The following is a 19,766-nucleotide window of genomic DNA, read 5'->3' on the forward strand; positions in this document are numbered from 1 at the left end:
TGCACATGCTGCCTCTCTCTGGACACACAGGAGCTTCAAAGGAAATGAAGGCACCAAAGCCACCAAGGGAGGACTTACTATTTTGGCGACAAGGTCGTTGAGGTGGAGGCCGTATTTGGCCACAACGGGACGCAGGACCTCTGTGACTGGTTTGGTGGGTTTGGCTTTTAGCCCCACAGAGCGGTTAATGGGCACCAGGTCCAATCTGGCAACAGGAAAAAAGAACAAGCTGTTAGAAAAGATGTGAAAGCATAAAAAGAAAAAGTGGTGATCAAACAAACTTAGTCGCTCATTAATACCTAAAGAGGGTCCGCTTTTCCAGTCTTAATTCTCGTGAGCTAAGGGTCATGCAATCCTGGTCCAACACCAAAGGCTGGGAGGGGAATGAAACATAAACGATTAAGTCAGAAACACAACACTATAAAAATAAATATACTAGCCACTGAAATCCTTTCAAAACTTTCAATTCTCTAATTCAGCTTCTTAAAAGTTGATTTCCTACCAATTGAAGCTCAGGGTAAATCACAATATGATACCTTACAAAACCATTTAATATGATAAAAAACTACATCCAACACACAATAGATATATCACAAAATTCTGCAAGAAAACATGACACTTAAAGGACACAAAATGCTTCTGAAGTTGTTAAAGTGTAGGACTGATGTCATTAGCATCACTGCGAGGAGTCGTTTAGAAGTGTCTCTTTAAGAAACACATTTTTATACATGTGCTTTTACAGGACATTTTATCTGAGTGTGTTTAAATCATAGACTGTATAGAAAATGGACGTCATCTCGGTCGGCTTGAAGTGAGGCTGCCACAGAAACTTCTCCCCCTAGTGACTGGCTGCAGTATAGGTCAAAAACTTTGTCTCCCCCATTCATTTCAATGGGGCTGCAGTCAAACTTTAAAAAATAAATACACGTCGTACAAATGTTTCTCACATCCGTATGCTGTGGTGATATGTAGTTATAATTTGATGTTTTGTGTTCAATTCCTCTTTTTTCTGAAAAGTTTCTTTTTCGTTAAATATCAGAGGTTAAAAAAATGGGTTTTACATCCGGGTTTGCTTTGATTGACAGCTGCCGTCGTAGAGAGAAACTCTGTAGGACCTTGGGACACTATGCTGTAGGGCAGAGCTTGTTACCATTGAAACACACAAATTCCCTACTGCGCAGACTCTGGCTGCAGAAAATTTAAAAGATGTCTGCGTTCTGGAACGGGATATTTTGGCTTCAAAACCGTGCAATGGGAAAAGGCAGAGCGACGTTGTCCATTATATATACAGTCTATGGTTTTAATCCTCCAGATGCTGCTTTTATTCTTTTCTAGACAGTATCAAAGGCAGGATTCATTCTATGTTTGTAACCCTGTTTTGATAAGTGCTGTATGAATAAAGTTTGTCATAGTGATGCTGTGAGACAAATTGCAAGGGAAATGTATTCAGACACATATTATTCAAAATACAACATCGTTATTTGGTACCAGTTCAACCATAATCGTATCGCAACAGTCATGTAGTGTATTTAATTCCTTGTCATGTGGATATTTTGTCCCACCCCATGTTGTTTACGGTCAACAAAAGAACCTTAATGTATTATAAATAGAGGATAATGGCATTAAATTGTTGCTTATATAAGTGCTGTTTTAAGGGTACTGCTTTATTGCAACACATTAGTTGACAGCATAATTACAGTTAAAATGCTTTTGATGCTTTTTCAACAAACGCTGTTTCAATTCCTCGACTAAGTACACCGAGCCTCACTCAGAGATGTTATTTTCCTTCTATCAGTAATTTGCACTTGAACACTGCCTCTCCTCACCTTCTCCCCTCCCACCAGGAAGAGGTCCACGGCGGCGATGTTGACGCTGATGTTGTGACACAGATCTTGGAGCACGTCCCTTATCGAAGCGCCGGGCCGAAGAGTGATGGAGGAGCAGGAACTGTCTGGAAGCAACACACTGCAGTGTTTGGGCGAGCGTTCCCACACTCCAACTGAGTGGCGATTATCAGCCTGAGGATACATAATTAAGATGATTCAGAGTACTGCTTAAGTGTATGCAGCTATTTTCAGTTGTAATTGTAGCTCCAGCCACTGATTTATTCCATCCATAAACAAAAAGTGAGTAGGCTGACGAGCAGAAAATAAAAAATAAACAACTCCTGCTTGTTATGATGACTTCACCAGACATTGAACTCTGTGAGTTGCCATGGTGATCTGTCCAGAGGAATCTTACCTCGATCTTGCCAGCAGAGCAGGAAGTGGCCATCTCCAGGCTGGTACCGGACGACAAGGAGCCCTGGGACTCCCTCCGCCCATTACTGCCCCAGTAGTCTGCACAGGAAGAAGAGTTCATTCAGATAAGAGAGCATTCGAGCACTGCACGCATTAAAACTGCACTTAAGATAATGTAACATCAGGATGTGGAGCTATAACACGAAGAATTAGAACAATCTGTTTATATTTGTGGTGGTAAATCATCACCACGCAGTCTTGGCAGGCACGGAGGTGACAGTCATTGAGCAAGGTGTGTGTGAATAAACATCAGCTGCTACAATACATCTGAGGGGCATTACATTCAGGAGGAGGTATTGATGTTGAAGCATAAGTGTGACATGCATATCAAGTTCAATCCAACATCCCATAATTAAAAAAAAAAGGTAAATGAGACGGAAACTACGCCAAAAACATGAAGTCTGGAAATGCTCATGTCTTAAGAAAAAGGTTTAACTGTAACGTTACATCAATATGAGTGCGATGCGGAAGTGCTAAAAACTGCAGTACATTGAAGATCCACTTGAGGCTGGCTCTGGAAGTACCAGAAACCACATTCACACCAATTCAAAAAAGACGATCTTTACAGCAGAAATAAACATGTTTACAGCCTGGTACAAAAGACAAGTGTAGTCTGGATAGCTCATTTCCTGATCGGCACACACTGTAGGGGGGGTTGATTTTTCATAACAGGGCAGTTTCAAAGATATTGAGATCACGAGTTTTCCAATGAGAGGCACAGCTGACTTGATTGACAGGCGGGAACACTGTAGCTGTTGCCTAGGAGTTTCAAAGCCCGCCTCTTTACCTCACAATCGCTCGACAGCAGCAATATGGCTGCCGCCGCCGACTGGCCTCAAAGCAGCCCTTCAGAAACAGATGGGTGACGTCACAGATACTACGACCATATTATATACAGTCTATGCTCAAGACGCTTTACAAACAGAGCAGGTCTAGATGTTTTATATTATTAACAAAGACCCAACATTAAGACAGGATAAGATCCAGTCCCATCTTACAGACAGGACTCAGTCTGATCTCATCTTTGCAGCATTTAGCTAGTTGCAGCGGCAAGGGAAAACTTCCTTTTAAGAGGCAGAAACTTCATGTTACATGTTAGACAGCCATTTGCCTCAACCGACATTGGCATTCAGAGAAATAGCACGAGCCAAGTGAACAGGAATGATCTTATGTCATGTACGCCACAATGCTTCAAGTTGAGGAAAAGGAAGAAGATATAGTCGTTTGAGTAATGCAGGCATTTTACAGCCATAAAAAATACATAAGCTATATAAAATCTGGCTGACATATGTTACTTGTAGGTCAAAGTCTTCTCTGTCTGAGGGGAGCGACGAGCAGGAGGAGAGGGGTGAGTCTCGAGAGGCAGGACATGCTGCAGAAGCCACAGTGTTCGTCTCGAAAATGCATCCCAATTTTTTAAGCTCCTATGTTTTTATCATCCTGTTACGTATCACTCTTCTAGGTTTGCACCAGTCGCATGATATCAACATTATGGGTATGGGTCCTGGGTAATTCCAGATGTGTTCTCGCATCATGCCACCCTGACTTCACGCAGAAATTTTACCAATTCACTGGCATGAAAAGATCCAGGTAGAGTTGGGGTGAAAATATCATGTTTGTATTCACACAGGAAGCCCACCCTGAACCTTTTTGGGAGTTTTATGCATGTGTGAATACAGCTTCATTAACAGTAAAATCTGGATCTGCTGCTCCTGATTGGATGCTATGTGAAACATACATGTCATTTAGTGCTCAAAAGTTGAACTTATCAAATGCTTAGAGCTCTGCGTTGACCTTATTTCATTATAAAACCGTCTTTGTTTTGACTCTGTCTTCAGTGTGTCAGAATGTTACACTTTTAACAAGTATGTTTTTGCCAGAGTACCAGTAGAGTCTGAGCAATACTTTGATCACTGCAGGGCAGCTGTGTTTCTACACGCCTCCCCCGCATGCAGCTTTGCTCAGGAGCTGGCAGTGATTTGGTGTCTCGTTCAAGAACACATCAGCAGTTAGGAAGTTTGTGTGTAGCAAAACGTTGTTATTAACAGTGGGGCTTTTTGTAGCCAGGATTATGCAAGGCTTTTTTTAATTGATTCCTTACCTAAGTTAATGTCCCCTATGTCCTTTTTCTTTGGTCCCTTCCCAAAGCTTCTGTTACGAGACCACGAGAAGAAGATGCCGCGTTTCTTGTCGGCACCCTCATCTCTGCCGTCTTCAGTCAGGGACCTCCCTGATCTCTGTTTCCTGGCCTCCTATTGGACAAAAAAACAACACCAGAGATTTTATTTAAAGGGTCATCTTTGTAAAAACTATCATGCTTTGACAAAAAGTCCCTCTAGTGCAGCCAAACAGCCAAAGTGGCACCTTTTTGGGAGTGGACAGAGTGGAGCGGTCAGAGCTGGCACTGTGTTTGGAGGGCGCAGGACTGCAGGGGATGTGGTAGGGATCAGGCAGGGGTCGGCCGTCCACCTCGGCACGCATACACTCCTGGTAAAGGGAGGACTTGAGGAATCTGGAGTAACTGTCGAACTTCATCAGGTTAAAGATCTGTCGACAAAGACAAAAGACAAAAGACGATGTGAGTGATCGCACACGGTCACAAGGTCAAGAATAAAAGAGTGAGGAGGAAGAAAAACAAAGCAGGACAAACTACTAGTGTTAACATATGGTTACAGCTTTTGTTATGACAGGTGTCCTAACAGCCATTTTATCATGGTTGTGTGCAGGCTGAAAATATACACATCTCTGACTGCACGTCTACTGTATGTGTCTGAGTGAACAGTATGCGCTACATTCTCTGTGGGAGTGTGCCAGTTTGTGTTTATCTCTCTGGTAAAGGCTCAGAGCCCTTTCGTAAACAAACCCAGATGGCCACGAACAGAAAAACCCAATATGTTTGTGCGGAGCGAGCAAAGGCTAAACGAGATCAAACCCCCTACTGCACACAGAAGTCCTCCTAGAAGAGAAAAATGCCTCGAAACGAGACACATTTAGAAGGATGAGCTCACTACTCCTGCTGCTGCTGTGGTCTTGTCTGTACCTGTAGCTGCTGCGTCTTGAACATGTCGGGCCATGGAGAGGTGAGGACGTCGTCAGCCAGCTGAGCCTGACTGTCGATGTTGACAGGCATGGTGGCCTTACTGGAGAGGAAGCTGTTGTAGATCTCTCCTGCTCGCTGAGACAACTGCAGGGTAGAGTTTCAATCACGATAAGAGAGCATGTTGTGAAATGTAATCTTGTTTACTGTTATATCAACATCAAGACGTTATTTATTTGGGACTGAAACCTTGTTGATAGTGGCTTTGTTACTGTTCTAAAAGTAGAGGTTCCAAACCCACACTGGGGTCTGCTAAAAATGTTCTAATCAAACAATTCAAGAGAGAAAAAAATCAATTTGGCTTATATTCAATCTTGAAGGCAGCAAAAACGTTCAGAGCCACAGTTGTAAGGGCAAATTTCATCAATAAGAAACATCACCAACTCACAAAAGCAGATTTGTGAGGACTTACCTGCTTTTTATCGGTTGCAGGGACATGACTGAAGTATTCACAGGCCTGCCAGAACAAGATATTCTCCTCACTGAATTCTTTCTTGAGAAATTCCTGCAGAGACACAGAGATAGTTTCTGTAAGGCTTCAAAGTGGCGATCGTCTTCTCATCTTTTCAGGGCTGTTGTTGGTGGTGGTGGTGGTTGTTTTTTTGTGTTTTTTGAGACCAGTGGTGGAAAAAAATTGTTGGGTGCAATGTTGTGAACAAGAGTGGTGGAAAAGTGTGGGTGCTGGGTAGTGTGGGCGAGTGTGGCTCTGATCAGTGGTGAGGGGGGAGGTGAAAAAAAGAGAGAGGTGGATCTGGGATGCCAGGACTTAATGTTGCGCCTTCTGAAGGTGTTGTGGAGCTATGTTCAAAGACACATATTCTGTGTGGGAAAAAACAGGAACATAAATAGAAGGATGAACATGATATATGGTAGATATCATGCAAATCACAGTTACTGATGCCTGAGTAATTAACCCAATGCTAACAACAATGCTGGGGCCGATGAAGAAATACTGTCATCAAAAAGCTTGTCAAGTGGAGCGCAGTATGATTAGATTACAGTCCTCTCAGCATTGTGTGCTGCACATGTAGCAAAGCATGCTTAGGATGATTCAGATTCATGATTGCCCCCAAATAGTCCAACTACAGGAGCAGAGTATGAGTTTACATTACTGTCTACACTGTCTGCTGCCCATGTAGACAATGCTTAGGATGATTCAAAATGCTCGGTGTGATTAAGAAATACTGTCATCTCACAGGATGTGGGACTCGTTCTTTAAGTATCTGCAGGAGCTTGACCTCTCTGAGAACCCTGGTTAGGGGATTACCTTTTAGGCAATTTTGACGTTGAGGGCGGCAGACTGACCAATAATATTTAATATGTTTTTATTTTTCTATTTTATTTTATTTTATTTTTGTATTTATCCATTTACTAAATTATTTATTTACTTTATTTAGCTATTTATTTATACACACTGATTTGTATATGTTTCTCTATATCATTTCAATTTTAAAATAATATGTATTATTATTGTTGTTGTTGTTGTTGTTGTTGTTGTTGTTGTTGTTGTGTGTCACTGTCTGTGTGCTGTCTTGGTTTGGTGTTGTTTGCATTTAACAAAATGTCAATAAAAATACCTGTGAAAAAAAAAGAAAAAAGAAAAAAAGAAACACTGTCATCAGTGTTTTTAAAAGTAAACTTAAGACTTACCTTTTTGATCTAGCTTTTAATTTGGAGTAATTCATTTTTAGCCCTGGACTGCATTATCATTTTTATTATTATTTGAATCATTATTATTTGAATCATTGCTTTAACATATATTTATCTCATTTAATTATGTATTTATCTATTTATTTCTTGTATTCATCTGATCTTGTTAACTTTTCATTCAACTATTACTTAATTATTAATTTTACTGTGTTGATTTTATTTTTAAGTATTTTATTTATAATCATGCCTTTTATAATTTTACCATTGCTGTTGTTTTCTGTCTCCCTGTTATTCTGTGAAGCACTTTGGCTCTGCATGTTTTTATGTATGAAAGGTGCTCTATAAATAAAGTTGAGTTGAGTTCATCCATTGAAGCCCAGTATGACTCCACAGCTTAAAATACTCTCTACACTGTCTGCTGCTCATGTAGCAAAAAATGAAAAACAAGTAGCCAATGCTTAGGGTGACTCAAAATGCTTGGTGTGATTACAAAATACTGCCATTATTTTTTCAGTTTGTCCAGTGTGCAATATGAAATATGATTAGATTACAGTCCTCTCTGCTGCACATTCACAAGGCATCCAGCCACACATAAAAACACTTGGCTGTGATTAAGAATGCTCGGTGATGAAGACATGCTGAAATAGTTCGTTTGGTGGAGCCCAGTATGACTTTTCAATACTCTCAGCACTGTCTGCAGCTTATCTTCTACAGTAAGTTGTTCATCACGGCAGCCTTTTGGGAACCTTTGCTTGGTCATATTGTTGCAAAATGTGCTTTTATCAGCTGCCATTTTGGAAATCTGTCCACTCAAATTCAGTTCAGTTGCAAAAAAGAACGAGGTGCACTGTGTACTGTTTGATAGTGCACCAGTTTTGATGCTGCTTATTGCAGTATATCCTGGTTACTGTTCCTACTCTAACAACCTGCCATGAATCAAAACAAGAGTTTAACTAAATGCAGCAAAAAGCTTATCTCTGCTCCTGTTTGATATTCTCTTATATTTTTAAACTCAAGTGTCCACTGATGCACTTTACACCTGCTGTTTCACAATGACTTTTTTGGTGAAGTGTGGTGAGATTCAACTTCTTTCTTGCTCTCACCGAGAAGTAGCGAACGCCGACCGCATCCTGCAGGAGACGTTCGAAGCAGGAGGCCCAGCTGGCCACGCGCTGCTCTGGAAGCCCTCTGTGGCTGCCTGCTCCTGGAAGGCTGCCATTACTGTTCAGGCTGCTCTGGCTGCAGCATCCCTGCAACTGGACTCCACTGTAGTCTGCAGGACGGAAACATGCAAAAGGTCAGAGCGGTGTAATGAAATAAGTCAAACCCTCAAGCAGGGAATGTTAGAGCTCTTCTCCCATGTGCCCTTTAAGTCTTGGAAATAATACTGTGGGTTTCTTTTTGTGTGATTTTTACTTCTTTTTGACCATTTTTAGCTTAATTCAAGCTGTTAATACATTTCAAGGGGAACTGAGTGCTGAAATTTGATGCTTACTTAGTAGACTTCTAAATTTGTAATGTCTAGAACAGCACATTTTAAAAAATCAGACCTTGTTTCTGCTACTAATTTAACTAATCCAGACTCAAATCTTCCTCTCTGTTCTTTTCAACATTTTCCATAAGAGTATGTCTCATGAAAATTGACGGAAAAGCAAATGTATTCGACTTTCAAAGACTTGGTCCTTCAAAGGGGGAGGACTTCGTCATAAAACAATCTAGACACACTAGGGAGCCAAAAGGTGCCGTATAGCTGCACCAAGCATCACAACAAGCAGAGAGAAGGACAAGACTGTAAAGCTAAAGGTCAAGAGGATTTAAAAGGAAAGCTAATGTCTCTTTACTGTATCCTTTGTTGCACTTTTCACTGCTGATACCAAAGTACAGAAACATGCTAAAAGAGAAAGCTAACATGTTTGACTGCATCTCAGAAAAAAGGAACAAAACCGTTTCTAGAGAGGAGCAGAGAGCGTGCAGTATGAAGAGGGAGCTGGATAAAAGAAAGAAAAGAAGAGGAGACACGGCTGATTACAGGGACACAAGGAGGGATCCAGGAACCCACGCTCGGCTAAAGTGGGGGGCTCTTTCAGCCTGCTCAGTACCTGCTATCACGGCAGCAGATGGCCACTTTAAAGCTGTGTGCAGAGCATGCAGGGAGCGTACAGTAAAAAAGAGAGAAAACAAAAAGGGTCACAGTGGGATTTGTTGCTGTTCTCATTCTGCGGGGACTTCACTGGTCGTCCCGGGAAACTGGTGTTGAGCTAACTAAACGAATCTCTGCAGAAATGTGAGCTCGTATCAGAGGAGGGAGTGCTGCTTATCTTTATCTTTATGCTGCTCACACCCCTGCAGAAGAAGTGGGGTGGATTTCTACATAGGTGCAGTTAAACTGTGGTGAAATAGAAACACTGTAAATAGTGCATGACATCAGTAACAGCCTGACAGTGAGCTCTTTCAGATTATGACTCAGGTGGCCTTTGCGTGAACTTTTAAAACCTACAGTAGGTCGTTGTTGCTCTGAGATTAGCCCAGATGTGCCATTAAACTGAAATGATGCACCTCCGTCTGAGAGACGTGAGAGTCTTTCCTTTTTTAATAACAAAACCAAATGTCAGTTTGAAGGGAATGAGCCACTTGTCTGGACTTAGTTTGATGTTGTAGCGGCTCAGGCTCATCCACATTATGCGCTGCTCAGTTAATTAGACTGCTTTAGAAAGCAAACAGCCATGCATGTCTGATTCCAAATCCACAGTGAAAGGAGCAAAATGAAGCGGAGCCTCCTCCTCCTCATCCAACGCAAGGCTCACGCCATCCGCCTGTTAGTAAATGTTATTAAAACTGCTGTGAAAGGGGAGACCAGACAGAAACGCACACTAGCCTCGGCTGTAACCCAGAACAAGCTTGACAAACATCCTTTGTTAATGAGGCATGCTGAATACAGTGAATAGCACAGTGAGGCTTTTTATTAGACTGTTTTACTGAGCAGCTACAAAGTGCTGTGTTCAGGGAATACAAATCCAGGCAGTGAAACAGCCATATATATATTTAAACACTTCATTTTGTCAGTAAAAGTTGGTTAATCTTTTAATTTCACTTCATTTTTTATCAAAGTAATAAAAGAAATGTACTCACCGCCGTCTGAGGAAGCAGCAGACTGAAAGAGAACAAAGAGAGACATGAGTGAGAGACTGCCCTCATGACCTCCTGCGCTGAGACGAGAGACTGAAGCTGATAGCAGAGTCTCTTCAGGCATCCTAACACTCACTCCTAGGTGTGTGTGTGTGTGTGTGTCTTTGTGGTTTGAGAGTGTGTGCATGAGCTACCGGGGAAGGGCTGGATCTTTGCTCCCTTACGCAGAGCCACTAATTTGTAAGTGGGCGGACCCCCTTGGCTTCCACCACACACAGCTGTTCACACCTCCACACCAGGACCCACCCCTTATATTTTGATTTAACACTCACAGGCCCAACTACATTCACAGATCACAGCCCAGAGCTACTTCAGAGGCCATCACTCCGAGTAATGGTCCTCCTTTCACTTGCTAATCCCAAGACCGGGGGGTGTAGATGTGCTTGAATAGAAGGCAAACAGCACAAGGACCCCTAGTGGGCATGGAAATTTCACTGGGATAACTTTTAGCCAAGAGAAAATGCTAAATAAAACACCAACTGTGACTGAGCTTAAGTTGGATCAACAATTATTACCTTGGCAACTCTTCAATTTAAAAATCACCGCCTCAGTTTGGGGAATCAGTGGAAGCATGATCGGCTAATGACGAGTGATTTATAAATCTAAAGTGGAGAGCTGTAGTCGCAAATAAATGCATGGGAGGATATGAGAGGCACATCTTCAGGTTTGGTCCAAGAACACTTGAAAAAAAAACGTGTGCGTTGGAGGATTCATCTGAAAAGGGGAGACTATTTCCAGAAGAGTGTTTTCTGAGCTGCTACTTCAAAGTGTGAATGTTAAAAGCTGATAATACTTACAAGCAAGGCTGGGACTTTGGTGTAGCAGTGCATACAATGTGTGCTTAGGTAGAATTGCAGAACGTAACTATGAAACTACAGTTTAAAAAAAGGAACAATGAACTGTTATTTCTGGAGGTCAGATATTTAATAAGGTTAAGTCAGTCATAACACAAGCCCAGACATATTTCTGAACAGCTCATTCTTTCAGTTGTTAACGTGACTATTTGTCTGAAGTGACCGTTGTCATGCATGCTGATGTGACGTTCTCGTTCCATTCTGGGAGTGACCACATGTATCAGACATAAACCGCCACAACCACTAATAGTCCGTCGCAGCCTCTTTACAACTCCGCTTCTGCTGCTGAGTCCAACCCTGCACAGTCAACACCCAAAAGCCACCTCTTCTGTGGTGGTTAGCATGTGAACAGTAATCATGGGCGGGTAGCATGAGGACCGACATGAAGACCAAAACAGAGGAGAGACAACAGGGAGAACACCCACTCCATCTGTCTGTCTTTAATGGGTCTAAAAGCAGCTAGAACCTCAGACGTTAAATATATACAGTGGCCTGTGGTTCACTTTAAAGAACAAGGCAGACATCACACAATGTGACGTAAACTTTGGTTTGGAACAAACAGAGAATGTCCAGGGTGAAACTTTTGAAAGTGTGAATCAGTGTTATTCACTTTTATGACTATTTTAAACCAAAACATGGAGAGACTGCGTTTCCAAGTAGCATCTGAATGATGTATTTCTAGTGTTTGATATTAAGGGCCTGTGTACACTGACAGCGTTTTTTTGTGTATGTGCAGGCAGTGCCCACAACTTCAGTTTCAGAGCGCTTCACACTGGCACTTAATATAGCTAGGCTACAAAAATGTCCCGCGGCACTCCCACTTCCCTTAGTAGTAACCTTTAAGGTTGTTTCAAAATAATAATAATAATAATTTATTTGTAGAGCACTTTTCAAAATACAAGTTACAAAGTGCTTTACATGGGCAGCAAAAAAACAGGCAGATCATAAAAATACACAAGTCAAGATAAAGAAATAAAACATATTTTAAAAGACATAAAATTCCCCTAAAAGAACTCTAAAGGAATACAATTCTTTTAAAATATATTTCTTAAGATGGTTAAAATAAAATTGAGTCAAATAAAATTCAGATAAAATCCGGGAAGGCTCTGCGATAAAAGTATGTTTTAAGAAGGGATTTAAAAGAGCTCACTGACTCAGCAGACCTGATCTCCTCGGGCAGATGGTTCCAGAGTGTCAGACCCCTCACTGCGAACGCCGTGTCACCTTTAGTTTTCATTTTTGTGTTAGGAATGCACAATAAACCTCTGCCCGGGGATCTCAGTGCACGCGTCGGCTCGTAGGGTATTAAAAGGTCTGCTATATAGCTCGGAGTAAGTCCATTTAGAGCTTTAAAAGTAATCAGTAAAATCTTAAAATCAATTCTAAAAAATACAGGGAGCCAGTGCAAGGAAGCTAAAACCGGAGAGATGTGGCTGAATTTTTTGGTTCTGCCTTGTATGTTTCATATTTACTTTCACTCAATGTAATTCAACATAGAAAACCTAAAACATCAGATAAAAATAGTGTTGTAGCTTTTGAATAGTTGAACTATTTTCAACTGTGGGCGCAGCAAGACAAAGCTGCTGATGCTGAGTTCCTTTTTTCTGCGTAGGACACTTAGCACTGTAAACAGGTAGTGCCAGCAAAAAAACAACAACAATGCAGTTAGTGGACATAGGCCCTAACTACTGATATGGTGCAATTACAAAGGACATAAAGTGCAGAAAACAATATTGGGGGTGAGTAAGAAACTGTTTGATCTCATGGCTGGTTAAGTTTTCTTCAATGAAGTTATTTCTTAAAGAAAGCTGCCTTCTGAGAAAAACAAATTACGTTCACTTTATTTGTGAATCCTTTCAATTTTTTCTTCTATACTTGGCATTCATTTAGTAAAACGAATCCCGTATACATCAGTTTTCATCTTGGTTGACAAACATGATAAAAATGATAAGAATGTAGATTTGGTAACATTTATTCATGCATATGCAATAAGTGTGGGAGTGTTTTGATTAATAACAGTCCTACATGCCCCCTTGACAGAGTCATAGGAATTTCTCATCTTTAAAACTTCGTCTCAGGAGAAAATTATGTGGATGACAAATAAGTCATGAGTTATGCAAGAAAGCTAGACAGGAACTGTTGCTAAATCCTACGAATCACCTCCACCTGACCACGTGTCACAAATTATTTAGCCTCCTTGGGAAGGATTAGTTCCATTTTTGACCTTTTCATGTAACATATTTTAGTTTTCAGAGCATAAAGTGGCCTGTTGAAATGTCTTTTGTCCATTCACTAGTCCAAAATTCAAGGATATCAAAGATTTGCGACAGAGAAAGTAGTGAATCCTCACATTTAAGGGGCTAAAACAGAGAAATACTGTCAAGCCAGGTTAATATGATAAATGTGTTATCAAATTATGCCTGGTAAGTAAATCAATGAATAAAGTAATCATTTCTCCTGCCTCACTCTTGTAAAAGGCGACCGTGTAAAGCTCAATGAGAGGTTGGTGTGTGTGTTTGTGTGTATGAATGAGGCTGCAGAGGTCAGACCACACACACCACTGTGTTTTCTAAATCATTATTGGTTCCTGGTCCTCAGCTTCGTTACAATCAGGCCAAAGTGGTGACCTAGCACAGTGACACCTCTTGCCTCTCCTCACACACACTCCCTTCCTCTGTTGACACCTCTGGTGACGAGCCGGTCCACCGTGGGTGGCTCTGCAAGACCCACAGACCCTCTTTGATCTCTTTCAGAAAGGAAGGGATTGCAGAGATCCCATTTCCCAGCTGGACTCCCTCTGAAAGCTGTCAACGTTTTGCTTGTTATCATCCAAATGGACAAAATCACAATTCAAGTCACAGCGAGTTCTCTGAGCGAGGATTTGGCTCTCCGGTTGGAAAAGGCTGCTCCAAGCTTTAGTGCGGTACGGCCCCCACGCCGTGCAGTCTGGCATCCTGAGACACCACATGCTGGAGGAACGATGATGATCACACAAAGACAGATTTATGTGTGTGATCTGAAGTGAGCCACCACGACAAAACACACTTTGAGGAGTGTGAATCGGTCAAAAGATAAACCGCAGTCACAGAAATGTAAATGTCAGTAATTAACACCTCGTACTGAACAGATTTCTCCTCTTTTTAAAGTGCTTCTTTTATCTTTAGGGCTTGTTTAGACATGTTTTTCCTCCTCCTGAAACTAGGCTGAGATGTACCCCTCTTAAACTTCACCAGATTCAGATTTTAAAAAGGAACTCTTCCAAAGTTCTACACAAGTCAAGACTGATTCTAGCACCCCGCAAACAAACAACTCCCCACCGCTTCAAACAGCTGTTCTTGGTGAGAGAAAGACGCGAGCGACAAAGAGGGAGATTAATGAGAAAAACAGCTGACTGAACAAAAGGAGTCCTCCCGCTTCACGCCGAGGAGGACGAGGAGGCTCACCCGGCAACCCACAGTTTACTTACAGTGTTGAAGTTCCAGGTCCTCTTGAAGGAAAGTCTCTTTTTGAGACTCATTGTTCCCTAAAGTCTGCTACACCCGCCGCCGCACACAGACGGATTATGTGTGTGTGTGTGTGTGTGCGGACGCATACCTGAACATTCCCCACCCAAAACTCTGCAAACCGTGTCTGTACAAGTCTGAGCGCGCGGGGAGGAGAGGGAGGGAGGGAGACAGAAATTTGACAAGGTACTGGACAAAAAGAAAGGAGGAGAAGAAGAAGAAGAAGAAGAGGGGGAGAGTTGGAGGAGGAGGAGGAAGGAAAAGATTTCCTTACTCCGCAGCTGTTGCCATGGAAACCAGGCCGACAATACATACAGCCTCTGCCACAGTGGCATGAAGGAATCAGATGCATTAACCCCCTCTTTCTTTTATACGCACAAAACGCACACACACACTCTCCATGTCAAAAACCACAGTGGCCGTCCCCCCCTCTTTTGTTTCCAGTTGGGGAACTCTTTCAGCGCTTGAAAGGAGGAGAAAAAATACCCAGTCGGATTAAAGTGAAACCAGATGATTTTTTCTTGTATCAAAATAAAACTTTGGGAGCCGGGGAGTTCAACTCAGCTGCCACAGAGCTCCACTTCTTCTGCTCAAACGTAATAATTCTATCAAGTCTGGTTTTTCTGCGAGTAATTAAGCTCACGGAGCAGAAAAAGAAAATCATGCTTTGCTTCCAAATCTCCACAATCATGCCAATTGTTGTCAAACCAACTCTGTCTGAGGCTTTCCTGCCCGCATTCTTTGGACTTGATTTTGCCATAAATAATGAAAGCGATACAGGCGTCATTAACAGCAGGGTTTTCATGCTAGATTACTCTCATTTAATTAGATTTTTTTAAATGCTCTTTCATTCTGCAAACTTGATGTTTGTCATGTGTGCATCACAGCAGTCGCAGATGACATCTCAACCACCTCCAGGTAGATGCATGCTCATGTTGAGAAACACTTCGATGTAAAAAAAAAATAAAAAGCATCAAATTATGTCGAGTTGTATAAATGTGGGTAAATGTCACATTCTGGACGGTTTATTTTTACGACAGGTTGTTCTATGCTGGCAAATTCTGAATCCTTTCCCGCCTCTGCACACCTGGTCTGTTCTATTATAAAGCTACAGAAATAGACTGACACAAGCATCCTAAATCTGCAGCCTGGAGGAGGATCCAATCACTCTTCAATGGCTGTTCAAGAGCAGCAGCCCTGCGTCTTAAAAAGACTGTTGGTGGGTTGCCTTAGATGACAATTCTCCAGGAAGAGTGGCGCCAAACATTTCATCTGTGCTGAAAAAAACTGTGTATTTATCTCATTTCTTGTCAAACTATGTCTTTACATTCACGTGACAAGTCCAAAAACCACCCAAGAAAGGGGGTCGGTATCACTTTGGTTGATGCCGTTTTACTTACCTTTGTCGGGGGATCATTTTACCAACCCAACAATGAATACATCATAATGTAACTTCAAGCCATCCCGATTCGTTAGCTAACTAGTCTTCTTTTAAATGAACGTGACTTGCTACAAAATGTGCGTGTGATTACCAAGCGGCAACCTCCGGTCTCAAATTATGAAGCCCATGCGGAAGTGTTATAAACTGCAATTCATCGAGAATCCACTTGAGGCTGGCTGCAGAAACACCAGAAACCACATGGACATGAATGGGAAAAAGGCAATCTTTGCAGCATTAATAAACATGTTTACAGCCTGGTTCAAAAAACGGCTTGGGTCTACGAAGCTAATTTCTCTATCAGCACACACTGTACAGGGGGGTGAATTTTTTTCTAATGCAACAGTTCAGAAGATATTAAGATTTCAAGTTTTTGCCCAAATAAGGATATGACTGACTTGACTCCCAGTCGGAAACACATAGCTGTTGGCTAGGAGGCTCAAACTCCGCCTCTTTAAATCACACTATGCCTGGTTGAGTTCAGCATTTTCAATATGGCTGCCGCCGTCCATTGGCTTCAAAACAGCTCTTCAGGAACAGATGGGTGATGATCTTGGCTGCTTTGAGTGGAGGAGGAAGGGCAGCAAGACTTGACAGTGTTTGTTCGACCCAAAGGCGGTCGAAGGTACTGCGTTTTATTGTCGCTTCACAGTCATTCTACGAACCCAACCTGGGACATATCACCACGTAACCTTATGTCACCTTTTTAAGTTAGCTAACCATCCTCTTCCTGCTGAATTCAACACAAGTTCCAACTACAGTATTTCTGGGTAACGCGACTTGCTTCAAGTTTTGGGTGCGATTAGAAAGAAGGCTTTGAGTAGAGGACAACGACTTTCCCACAGCAGCAGCCAGATGTGACTGAGTGTTTTCAACCCAAAGACAGTTGAAGTTGAAGCCATGGAGGTAGTGTTCCCCTTTTGGAACCTACAGTGCACTTCTTTTCCTCAGTATCTTTAAAATGATGTGAAACTTAAAACCTCTTTCTGGCCAAAAAAAAGATCATGACAACGTGTACAGATAACAACAGGGTAGAGTTTGTTCAGTGGTTGATTTGCTGCTCATTTGGATATTAATTTATGACTTTTGTGCTTCCACTGTTGGTGAGTGTGCTACATAATCACAAAGCTTCTTTTTTCTGAGGTTTAAGTATGTTTTTTATTTTAATCATGTTCTTCTTTCTTGTACTGTAACCCACAGACAAAGTCCTGTTGTGGTCAACACGGATCACTGTTATGAGGCTGTTCTGTAGTTGTTAACAAAAAGTGTTTGGTGTCTATACAATCTGATATAGGGTCAGGAATCTGTTCATAGTGTCTCATTTTAAACTGAACACATGGTCTGTGCTGTTCACATGTTTGACTTCCTGATAGGTGGATCTGATCTGGTTAGCTAGATGTGTGCTGTACACAATAGTATGATTTAAGGGGACGGTACATGAACACACAGAATGTGAAAAGTAAAGATAAAACTTAGGGAAGCACGATATCATCGGCACATTAGCGGTATCGGCCGATATTGGCTTTATAATGAACTATCTGATATCGGCCAACACGCCAATATCTGCCGATATCATCCGATAAAATAGTGGGCTGCTGCACACGTTGGGCCGATGTTTTAAGATAAATTTGAATTTAAGCAGCAGTCTGTAAGGTACAGGTAGCTGACTAATTTAGGCACAAAGAGTAAACTGTTTTATTTAATTTGTGTTTCATTGCTGTACAGTTGCACTTTTCACATGTTCCCTGTGAACAGAGGTTAGGTTTTCTTACTATGTCAAATGGGAAATTGGCCAAATTTGCCCTGGCTGTGGGTATTGATATGATTGTGTCAGGGAGAGCCTCATCCAAGTTTTAAGTAGGATTTATCTTTTTGTATGAATTTTGTTTGAAAGCAATTGTCATAAATAAATATGCAGTAGTATTTTTCTTGTTTTGCACAAGAAATGAAAATTACCTAACAAATATGATAAGAGTAACACCATAATACTGTACGCTAATTCCAGTACAGAAGAGAATTGATGATCTCTGGTGTGCGGAAAAAAATATCAGTATAGGTCATCGGCTAAATAAGTGGTAAAATATCGGCATATCGGATATCGGCAAAAAATCCAATATTGTGCAACTCTAATAAAAATAAATAACTAAATAAAAAATAATCAATATAAGATAGATTATTTTGGTTCTGAATGTTTTAATTTATTTTCAATTTATTGCCCAGCTCTATAAGTCAGACATTCAAAACATTGCAGATTAGACCTATTTTGTCAGGAGAGATCATTTGCACCACTTTGTCCACAGGGGGGCGCCAACATCGTCATGCTTATGAGTGAACATACTGTATAATTGTATTTAAAATATGCACTTTTCAGATAATTACACAGCACATATGTTAGACTCTGAACTAGGTTTACAACACACAAAGACAGAATGCTTTCATGTTCAGATAAATGTGTGCTGTTATTAAAAGCTATTCATGCTACAGAGATGACTCATCAGTGGCAACAGATCATTCAACAAAGAAAAAAATCAAGCCCTCAGTTCAACCTTTGTCCTTTGACCTCCCTGAGGCAGAGTGCTCACTGCAGCCAGGTGAGCACATCTTTAAGTACACAGCAAGAGCAAAGCATGTTGGAACTCTTCGACCCAAAAACGCCTCCAGGAGAAGTCTTTTTCTATCTCTTGCACTCGTTTTGCAAACTGGAAAAAAAAAAAAATCTGCAGCCACAAAGAGAAGAGTTTTCACATCAGCTCTGAGACGTCATTTGATTTAATCAATTAGTGAAACATTTCCAGACAGCCTTGGCACTGCTTGTCACAAGACCCAACTAATTGCGTGTCAGCTCTTACGCTGGGCAATCTTGACCGAGGATGGGAAATAATCTGGGGCTGCTATCTGCTGCGGACGACAATCTGCCGTCTGAAAATAACATCAAGAAAGAGAATTGCACGGTGGCGACTTCCTCTACAGGAGAGAAGGGCGAGGGTGCGGGGACTGATAAGATGGAAGGGACATTTTTTCCCCTGACCATGTAAGAAGGAAGACAGACAGACAGACAGACAGACAGACAGACAGACAGACAGACGAGAGTTAGAAGAAACTCCTCTGACGATATCTGTGCAAACAGACAAGCATGTGTTTGATTTAAGCAGGCCAAACATTGGAATCCAGTGTTTTTACTGTGGAAAATCTTGTTTGTCACAGCAAATCTGACAGACACTATCACGTTATCAAGGATCTGATGAAGTCAGCATGCTTATGTGATGCTAAGTGGGGCAGGAATGGTAAACAACTTGAACACAATTAGCTTCCCTTTCTCTTGAATGTGCATAGATGAAGTTCCTGTTGACGTTAACTCAGACAAACTTTAACGTCATAAAACACGATTTAAAGTTACGACCCATTATGAAATCCTATTTTTGTGAAAAGAACCTGTGTTGTTTCAGTTCTCTTATGATCTGATCAAGTTTCACATGTTCTAAGTCGTACTTTTACAGAGAAATAATGAAGGATGTGATTTGGATGTGGTTAAAATCTAAACAATCCAAATCTTTTCTGTGTTTCATTTCGTTCATGCTCTACAGCGACGTTTTCTAAGAAATTTAAAACATGACGAAAAGATTTGTGTTATGGTAAAAAAAAAAAAGGATTTGGATCACGAATACACATTTAACCAACAAATGCTTCATCCATGGGATTTATTTCCTCCTCACTTAAACCAAATCTTTGTGTGGTTTT

The 19,766-nt window shown here is 41.3% G+C and overlaps 1 protein-coding gene across 5 annotated transcripts in view; it reads right to left on the bottom strand.

The window, feature by feature from the left end:
* LOC117807289 (regulator of G-protein signaling 12-like) overlaps positions 1 to 19,766 on the bottom strand; it is a 55,142-nt gene that overhangs the window by 16,536 nt on the left and 18,840 nt on the right. For 4 of the 5 annotated variants that reach the window (XR_004629941.1, XR_004629942.1, XM_034676514.1 and 1 more), the window contains 10 exons: positions 10,177 to 10,198; positions 8,151 to 8,320; positions 5,810 to 5,902; positions 5,341 to 5,484; positions 4,665 to 4,847; positions 4,402 to 4,552; positions 2,242 to 2,339; positions 1,827 to 2,018; positions 300 to 373; positions 79 to 205 (listed from right to left, as the gene is read on the bottom strand). Coding sequence is in view for 3 of the 5 variants with exons in the window: in XM_034676514.1 (XP_034532405.1) it covers positions 79 to 205; positions 300 to 373; positions 1,827 to 2,018; positions 2,242 to 2,339; positions 4,402 to 4,552; positions 4,665 to 4,847; positions 5,341 to 5,484; positions 5,810 to 5,902; positions 8,151 to 8,320; positions 10,177 to 10,198 (1,254 nt within the window). In the remaining 2 variants the exon portion in view is untranslated. Of the gene's footprint in view, positions 1 to 78; positions 206 to 299; positions 374 to 1,826; positions 2,019 to 2,241; positions 2,340 to 4,401; positions 4,553 to 4,664; positions 4,848 to 5,340; positions 5,485 to 5,809; positions 5,903 to 8,150; positions 8,321 to 10,176; positions 10,199 to 14,553; positions 14,801 to 19,766 lie in introns of those variants that run through there. The other variant, XM_034676515.1, reaches the window with a different exon arrangement.

The sequence above is a fragment of the Notolabrus celidotus genome, chromosome 23 (assembly GCF_009762535.1).
Source record: "Notolabrus celidotus isolate fNotCel1 chromosome 23, fNotCel1.pri, whole genome shotgun sequence".
NCBI lineage: Eukaryota > Metazoa > Chordata > Actinopteri > Labriformes > Labridae > Notolabrus > Notolabrus celidotus.